The 9,508-nt window shown below is 44.4% G+C and overlaps 1 protein-coding gene across 5 annotated transcripts in view; it reads left to right on the forward strand.

Moving 5' to 3' along the window:
• TFAP2B (transcription factor AP-2 beta) overlaps positions 1–8,898 on the forward strand; it is a 28,749-nt gene extending 19,851 nt beyond the window's left edge. For 3 of the 5 annotated variants that reach the window (XM_086461669.1, XM_086461670.1, XM_086461671.1), the window contains exons 5-7: positions 1,878–1,996; positions 4,672–4,813; positions 7,191–7,491. In XM_086461669.1, coding sequence (XP_086317795.1) covers positions 1,878–1,996; positions 4,672–4,813; positions 7,191–7,491 — 562 coding nt within the window. Of the gene's footprint in view, positions 1–1,877; positions 1,997–4,671; positions 4,814–7,190; positions 7,492–8,857 lie in introns of those variants that run through there. The other 2 variants (XM_086461667.1, XM_086461668.1) reach the window with 1 other exon arrangement.
• The last annotated feature ends 610 nt before the right edge of the window (positions 8,899–9,508 follow it).

The following is a 9,508-nucleotide window of genomic DNA, read 5'->3' on the forward strand; positions in this document are numbered from 1 at the left end:
TATCAAGTGGGAGATTGTGCACTTAGGTACCAGCCACAAGAATTTAAACTCCGAGGTGATCAGCTGGAAAGACTATCAGGGAGAAAGGCCTTTATCCTCTTGATGGTGACTGAAGGACTGTGAATTGTCAGTATGACTTGTCTGTAAGAAAGGTGAGCTAAGGCTCCGTCTCTGGTCAGAATAGGAAAGAAGTCATGGTATGGTATGAGATACCAGCTCACCCAAGCCAATAGAAAGCTGAGGGGATAAGACTTCATTTTCTACATGTGAGGTATATGCCAGGCTGGACAACAAAGCATAATTTCTAGATAGGAACAAATCCATATAAACTGATCCGGAATAAATTTCAGATCATGTCTAAAAGTTGCTGACCTTAGAGGAGGGAATATCTTTCCCACTCCTATAGCAGCAATTGGGCAATGTTGACTGTAAGATGTTTTAAAAAGAAGTTGTTATTTCTTTTTTATTTCTTTTTTTTTTTTTTTTTTTTTTTTTCTCGGAAAAAAAAAATTGTGATGATGTCAGGGGCTCCAGCTCTGCGTCTGGAGAGGAGGGGGTGAGTCCTGCTACATGCAGTCAGTCACCCAAAAATACACGTGAGAATTAGGGTCTCCTAAAATAGATGCTGTTCCACGTGAATGTCTGTAATCATTGTTCAGCTGTAATCCTTGCCAGGGAGAGCAGCAGAGATTTTTACTTACAGATGCTAACTTGCCTGCTCATTCTGTACAGCTACAAATGGAGCAGGGAGAACATCTGAGAGATACACTCTAGAAAATATAATTATCAAGGTAAAGAAACATCATTATTGAACTTCAGTGGATTTCTGGAGACGGCCCAAGCCATAATCATTGGTTGCTGCTGACTTCAGTGCCTATCTTGAATCTAAATTTTAGGCAAGCATTTGGTTCAGAGCAGATGAAACATAGAAAGCTGCTCTCTTGCAATCCTGCCATCTAGCCCTATTTACTTTGATATAAAATAGTGGGAAGCCAGTCTGGCTTCTCTGTCGTTCCTGGCTTCCTTTCGCTAAGTGTGACTGCTAATCCTTAAACAAATTTTGAGTAAGAACTAAGAGGTATTTGGGATAGACTCTGATCTTAGGTGCTAAAACTCTCCTTGATTTCGCAGGTGGCGCGATTGCATCCCTGCGGGTTTACATATGTATAGACGTCCGAACAATAGCTCTGTATTTCCCACCTATAGCTCACTTATCCTTTCATTGTCCTTATCAGTAACCTCCGACAGATATTCAAATCTTCCTTCAGGCAATCGGTTCCCTCTCTATAACGCACCCTGCCTTCAGGTGAGCTCTTCCTCTCAGCATCGCCTTTCCGCACAAGAACACGCACAGGCAGGAAAAGAGTTTAATAAATATTTTCCTCCTTTTCTATTTATCCACAGGCACACACGCTTTTCCTTCGAGCCTTTTAGTTGGTGTCGTGTAGTGTCGTCCTCCCCCGTCCCCCGTCCCCCGTCCCCCGTCCCCCCTTGTTCTTCTTCCTATTCTGGCTCTTTCCTGGAATAACTGAGGATTTAATTCTCCTCCCCTACCTTTCTGCCCATCTCCACTCTCCATCTTGATACGAGTTAGTGTCAACCCATTTGCTCTCTAGATCAGAACCTCGCCCGTTGATTACTGCTATCTGGCATTATTTGATTTCCCTGGATAAAACAGGGAGAAAAGTGGGTTCGTCCACACTCCCACCCCTGGGAGAAATTAAGCAAATCTCAGCAAACCCAAGCAGAAATCAACACACTCGAAGTCCTTAACGTCGAGTGAAAACCCTTCCAGGCTCCACTGACTGCACAGACTAAACGTTTCTTCCAGGAACACTGCGGGGTTAATCACGATGTTAATTTCTTTGCAATTCTAGAGCCAAATCGAAAAACGGGGGGAGATCTTTGCGAGAAAGGCTAGAAAAAATCGGTTTGAATTTACCAGCCGGCAGGCGTAAGGCCGCAAATGTCACTTTACTCACCTCCCTGGTGGAAGGTAAGCCGAGGGTCGCAGCTCCCTTCACACCCCTGCCTCCTCTGAACTCGTGTCTGACATTTTCCGAATCAAAAAAAAACAAACCCCAAACAACAAAAAAACAAATCACCTTTCGGGATCAGGTGGGACAATCATGCAGAGGTGAAATTCAGGGCGGGTTGGGATGAACAACGGCACGGTTAAGCATCCCATTCCCAAAAATGCAGTCGTTGGCTGGTCATTGATCTCTCTTGGTGGCAAGAATGAGGTTATGTGTGTGTGTACGTGTCTCTCTGTGTGTATGTGATTCTGCAGGGCAGTCCCGTTCCTCATTACTATTAATTTCCAACCGGTGCTCTCCGACTCCATGTGTACTCCAACCTCCCGCTAATTCGCTCCTCCCGAGCTTATTTATGGCCACTACAGGACGCTCAATGAGGAAAAAGAATACAGAATGTACTTTTATTTTGGAAAAAAAATAAAAGAAAAAAAAGAAGAAGAAGAAGAAGAAATCAGAGCAATTGAAGAGTCGCAGAGCGCGGTTTAGGTGGCTAGAACTGAACAAAGAGACAAGCTGTTCCTGAGGAAGTAGAGAGGGAAAGGGAGTTTCACCTCATTTCAAGACACCTAATGTCATTTCGGTGGTCGGCGTGTTTCTTTGATTTATTGTTACTGTATTGAAAAGTAAAGTTTAGAACCACTAATATGTTTAGGATACGTGCTTGTTTATGCTAAGAGAAGTTGGACCTTCTCCAAAAAACCTAACCGGAATAGTATGGATGCAATTATGAATTATATGTATCTGCATTACACACACACACCGAGAGGCGTATAAATAATCCACTTATCTCTTCTGCATATAAGCGTGCATAAATATTTGTGCTAGATATTAACTTTGCAACTCTTTTGACTGAGTTCTGCGAGCGATAGGACCTTACCGCATGCAGAGCTGAAGGCAGGCTGGCAAAAAGGCGGGGGCTGATAGGAAGGAGCTTCTCCTGGTACCCGCGGATAGGTGATGACGAGTGTGCAAAGCACAGCGTAGGTCACAGGTAGAGGGGTCGCGCTATAGGAGACGCGAAGCACTTCGGGTGTGACAACTACCCTTCAACGCTGGGCTTGGTGCAGCTTCACCCCCGCTGCGTGTGGGAAAACCGGTGCAACCTCCTCCCAGCAAAATCAGCCCCTCCCCGAAGGTGGCTTGAAGTTCAAAAGCCTATGCGGTTATGCGGGGATGCTAAAATCCGTGTCAAATGTGGAATAAGGTGAACATCATCCTCTTCTCCTTCGATTTCCTTACAAATCCACAGCTTACCTCGAGAGAGCTCCCTCTTTTTGGAAGAAGCCGCACCTGCTGGAATTTTATCTTCTTTTCTGCCACCCGTCAGGCTTTAGCCCTGCTGCTATCGTATCGCCGGGAGCAGAGGCGCTCCGGCCAGCCCCGGCCGGGATTACCCGAGCGGTGCCCGGGGGGACCGTGCCCGGCGCGGGGTGAGCGCGGCGGGGACACCTCGGTCTCCGCCGGGTGCCCTTGGCTTTCGTGAAGTGGTTTGGTGATTAGCGAGAAGCTATGGAAAGCAGAAGATGACGTTGGAAAGCAACTCCCGACCGTTAAAAGTGATGTGGTCCTGGAGTTATTAGACGTATCTGGTTCGCTTGTTGGAAATCTTCCCCCTAGTCCCTCAGGCGGTGCTTTAAAGGGTTTAATGCTTTATTCTAGAGGGGCTGAGCTATAATCTGGTAGAATCCCCCTAGAGTCTGAGGTGTCCCCTCCCGCCTTTTCCTCCGTTCTGCAGCTACTGTCTTCTTCTTGTGGCTTGAAGTGCATCAGTAGGAGTTGGATGACATGAACCTCTGGAGGCAAGAAACCTGAAACCAGGCAGGCAGGAAAAGTGACAATTAGAATTAGAGTTAGAAAAATCATTATTTTTCCCAGAAAAAGGTTGCCATTTGTTGCTATCTTTCCACCGGACAGAGAGGAGTTCCTGTTGCATGATGGTCAGTTAAGAAAGCAGATTAATAATTTCCATCAGACGAAAGGCAGTTGTCTCCATCGTTTTACAGATGTGGCGATAACTGCGATAATGATGCAAGTGTTCTGTGTGTGTGTGAATAAACAAGTGTTTATATAACGTTCCACAATGAATTGACATTAACGTTAACACTATGTCCACATATATAAAATTCTGGACAACGATTTGGTGTATTGAAACAGGAATGGTTCCTCTGCTCTTAAGAGAAGTTTGGGTCTTGTTGCCTTTAGGGAGTTAACTAGTCCCCCTTCGCCTTTGTTTTTGGCCAAGTCAATTTGAAAGTCAATGTGTGTGTGTGTATATATACGTGTGTGTGTGTATGTATGTGTGTGTGTGTGTGTACTTTTCCCATGGTTCTGCACAATCAGCTGCATGGGTACACACCATCACAAGCGCGTTGCAGCATCAGCTGAAAAATCTGTCCCATCAAATTACTTCTACCCCCGAAATAGGGTTTGCGGAGGGAAAACATATACCTGGAGCCTGTCCCTAAGGTACAAGGGGTGTGATAAAGGTTCCTAAACACGGCCCGAAAGAGCTGGTCTTTCCCGGAGGGAGCGGGGGCAGCAGCCCACTGCCGCCCGGTGCCTCGGCGGATCGGAGCCAGCCCAGCCTGGGGCCGGCGGTGCCCGGAGGTGTTAATGCCCCTCTCATTCCCTCCAGGTGAGGCCGTTCATTTAGCTCGGGATTTTGGGTACATCTGCGAAACGGAATTTCCAGCCAAAGCTGTTTCTGAGTACCTGAACAGACAGCACACGGACCCCAGCGACCTCCACTCCAGGAAAAACATGCTGCTTGCTACAAAGTGAGTGCGAAGTTGACCCCCCTCCACACACACACCTCTGCCCTTCCCCGAGAAAATCCTCCCCCTCCTTAAACCTTTCCTCTGAGCTCGTTTTGAAAGCAGAAGGAATTTCCAGTCCCCAAATGACACCGGCCCCGCGGGGAGGAAGGATGCTCTTATCGCCCTAGGGGCAGGGTAGACCCTGTAGCCTCTGCGTCCCTCTGCAGCCAGCACAGGCTGGCCCTACAGAGGACGTAAGCGACTGTCCCCTTGCTACTGGGCATCGTTTCCAAGCCACCCCCATTTAAAAAAAAACCCCAACTTTATGGAAAGGGGATGAAAAATCTGTGTTTCGGTTCCACAGCGTGTCTGTCCGTCCTTCTTGGTGCTCCCCCACACCTGTTTGTCTGCTACTGAATTGCAACGTCTTTTCTATGCGGTTTAATTAAAAAAGAAAAAAAAAAGTCAAAAAAAAAAAAAAGGTGAAAAAAAAAAAAGAAAAGGAAGAAAAAAAATACCTCACCACCATTTACTGCTTGTGATCCTCGGTTTGGTCCCCCCAGCCCATCTCTCTCCCTTGGGGCCACCTCAGTGGATGTGCTGTATTGGATGATTTACACTTGGCTGTGCCTCCCAGGCTGCTAACTGGGTGCTTCATAGTTTGCTTGGGTCCTTGCTAGTGGGTGTTGTGAGTCTCCACGCATCTCCGTCTATCTGCCAAAAAAAAAGGGGAAAAAAAAAAAAAAAAAAAAGGAAGGGGAAAAAAAAAAAAGAAAAGAAAAAAAAAAAAAAAGAGAGAAAAAAAAATACCAGCCCAAACAGCTCTCATTTATTTCATGCTCTGGGATGTGGCTTGCCTCCGATGACAGTGTAATTTAAAGAAATATATGGAGGGTTGAAAAATCATTTGCTCAAATTTGTCCAGATGTTTTTTAGACGTGATTGGAATTTGATTGCCCTTTTCCGCAGGGTCAGAAGATATTAATGTCCCAGCACTTTAATTGCTCGCAGACCCTGCTTTGCTCTTTGAAGATGTAAAATGTTGGACTCATTACTGTTTGTTCTCCAAATTCAAAGTTTCCTCTCTTGCACTTTCTTAATGGATAATACACATAGAAGTAGACCTTTATCTTTTCCCACCCTCTGAAACCTTTAACCCACCGGGAATTTCAGAGAATTTCAGAGGATGAGAGCTGAATGCCTTTTTTAAGTGTTTCTTTTTCTTTTTCTTTTTTTTTTTTTTTTTTTTTTTTTTACTTTATTTTTTTTAATTCTGGCTTTTTTTCTCCAGTCCCTGGGTAGGCGTCTGTCTCAAAGAAAGTATTCCTTTGGGAACGCCACCAGCCCTCAGGGTTTCTACATTGCCCAGGCACCTGTAGACTTTAAGGCCTTTTGGACCATCCCAATGCAAAAGAAATTGTATGTGTGAGAAATCATTAGAAAAATCAAATCTGATTTTCCAAAGGTGTGGGCAAACAAACAAGAGTCAGTTTTCAACTCTGATGGTTAATTGGGATGCCATCCCCCCAAAATAAAATAGGATATGCTAGCTGTGCTCCTCATGCAATGAATAAGCTTGCATGGGGTCCCAAAGTCCTGGTCTTTTTCCACAAGGTGGCCCAGCCTAAGCAGTCTCAGAGGAGGCTCCATTTTGGCCCTTCCCTGCATCATGTCCCCGTGCCACCCGGTAGCTCTCAGCGCATGGTAGTGCTTTCCTCCAAGAACAGCACTGCTGGGAGCTGCTTTAAGCCAGGGTCAGGCCTCAAGGAAGACGGGTGGTTGGCAGACCCGGGGCACATATCCCTGTCAGCCTGAGTGCTTCTAAGGCCACCAAGCAAGGCTGGGTTTTCACAGTGCTTCAGGATCGTAGGATCATTTAGGTTGGGAAAATCCTGTATGATTGTTAAGTCCAACTGTTAACCTAGTACTACCAAGTCCACCCCTAAACCATGTCCCTAAAAGCCACATCTACACGTCTTTTAAATACCTCCAGGGATGGTGACTCCACCACTTCCCTGGGCAGCCTGTTCCAACACTTGATAACCCTTTAAGTGAAGATTTTTTTCCTAATATCCAACCTAAACCTCCCCAGAAGCATCCTTGTGGCTGCAGGGGAAATTTCTATCTCCAGACCTGGTGTTATTCTGCAATTGCAGAAACCTCTCTCCTGAAGAACATCATCTTGAACAGGCAGCTACTGGCTCACCGTGGCCAGTCCCCAAGCACTGCTGGGGGAAAAGAAGGGGGCAAAAAAGGTCCCATCCTGGATCTTGGGATCAGCTTTGGCCTGAACCTGCTCCTTCCTTCAACCTTGGTTGTCCTAGGGAAGTGTGGGATGAGCCTAACCGCCGCTTTCTCTCTCTCTCTTCCTCTCTTTGCCTTTCTGTCTTCCGTGCAGGCAACTTTGTAAAGAATTTACAGATCTCTTGGCCCAGGACAGGACGCCCATTGGAAACAGCCGGCCCACCCCTATTTTGGAACCGGGCATTCAGAGCTGCTTGACTCACTTCAGCCTCATCACTCACGGCTTTGGGGCCCCCGCTATCTGCGCTGCCCTCACGGCCCTTCAAAACTACCTGACTGAAGCTCTCAAAGGCATGGACAAGATGTTCTTGAACAACAACACTGCTAACAGGCACACATCTGGCGAAGGACCAGGTAGTAAAACTGGAGACAAGGAAGAGAAACACAGAAAATGAGAGAGAGAGAGAGGAAAAAAATAATAAAGAAAGAAAGAAAGGAAAAGAAAAAAAGTAAAATAACTAAAAGGAGAAAAGAAAGAGAGAGAGATAATCTTTTAAAACAAAACCGTCTTAATTTTAGCTTTAAAAATATTGGATTGGGCTTTGGAAGAATTCTATTAGGTAGGACAAAATAATAATAATAACAAAATAATAATAATTATAAAAGAAAGACAATAACTTAAGATCAGAGGAGCACAATGGCGCAAGACCAGTGGTTCAGAGTCTCTTGCCAGGAACACGTGAAGACAACCACCAGGATTTTTTCCCACTTCTGTTTCACATTTTTTAAATAATGATTTGGGGGGGAGGGGAATATAATAATAATTAATAATAATAATAAAAGAAAGAAATGAATAACTTATTGGAAGAAATTGGAGAAACATTTTTGGTGTCAGTGCTTTGATTTCTTGAGCTGCACGGTCTGTCTTGCTATTATTTTTATTTTCTTCTTCTTTTTTTTTTTTTTTTTCTTGAACGACGTCCTGTCTCCACCCTAGCTAAAATGATCTTCCAGAGCGTTCCTTTCTGAGCAGCCCCATCGCCTCATTCCCCCCCAACTCTTCCCATCTCATCTCACCACCCTGGTTCTGTCTAGACTAGGAAAGGAGGGGAGGCGAACGCACAGACCTCTCTCGAAGTCATCACCACCAGCCAGTTCGAGCTGCGTTCATGGCAGCGGCTTAACATGAGATGCCGTTAGATGGGAAGTTTCGAGTCGTCGTAGCTCAGTCGAATTAGCTAACTCAATTTTTAAAGAACTTTTTTCGTTTTCCTGGTCTAGACAGACTGTCTGTTTAGATTACCAGCGTTTACAGGTGTGTATGGGCGCGTGTGTGCCTATGTGTGTGCATATGCGTGTGCGCACACATATCTTGATAGGGGTGCGTGTGTATCCTATGTATGTTTGTATATATATATGGCTATATATGGCTATATCCATATATATATATATATATATATATAAAATATGTGTGTATAGCCACACATATTCATGCATGCAAACATACCTTTGTAATTTAGTACTTGCCTTTGATGGTAAAATGCCTTGTCTATAATGGGTTGCAAAATTTGAAAGTAAGGTCTGGTAAAATGTCAGCGCTATCTGATTTCATAATTTTCTGAGATCTCCTCTTTTTCTCTAGAGAGTTTTATATTCCTAACTATGCCAATGTTTCAGTCCTTGATTTCCTTGAGTAGTGTGTGTGAGAGATATCTTCCCCCGTTTTTAAAGAACTGTTAACAGCAACAAAAAATGAGTGATATGAGTATGTAATTCTTTCTCAGGAGTATGCACTATTTTATTTTCTTCTGTTTCCTAAAGCTTTGCCCGCTTGGCTTATGAGCTTCTTCAAAGAGGACTAGAGATCCCTACACAATATATCAGGTACAGAGAAAAAAAATCCACAATTCTGATATTCTGATACTTTCCTTTTTTTATTTTTTATTTTTATTTTGCTTTTTCAAATCAAAGCCAGTTGTTTCCGAATTCTGTAGGTGCACTTCTTTAAAGAAGCTCAAAGGGAATAATTTGAACGAGATAAAAAACATAAGTTGAAATCGAGGTGTAATATTGCAAAGAAAATAAGAGCTGTGTTGAATGTTACCGCACTTGCTTGGCACTAGGGTTTTGTACCCAGGGAGGAAAGGGTTGCCATGTGAGCTGGCTCCTCGTGATGGGAGTGGGGAGGGCTTGCCAGGGAATATCCTGATTTCTGAGAGCTCAGTCTGAGGAAGTCTGTTTCTCTTAGAAAGCGTTTAAAAAAATGTCTTGTGACTCTTGCTTTAGAATGAGTTGGTGTGGTAGGGGGAAAAAAACCACTTCTTAACTCCAATGTTTTTCTCAGTGGTTTGGTGTGTGACAGGATGTCTTATGCATATGATTTGGGGGCGGGGGGGGGGGTGGAGGGGAAGTCTGATTTATTTCCTTTTTTTTTTTTTAACATACATTTCTTTGTCTTCTATGGTAAAAATA

The sequence above is a fragment of the Leptosomus discolor genome, chromosome 2 (genome assembly GCF_034619465.1).
Source record: "Leptosomus discolor isolate bLepDis1 chromosome 2, bLepDis1.hap2, whole genome shotgun sequence".
NCBI classification, from domain to species: domain Eukaryota; kingdom Metazoa; phylum Chordata; class Aves; order Leptosomiformes; family Leptosomidae; genus Leptosomus; species Leptosomus discolor.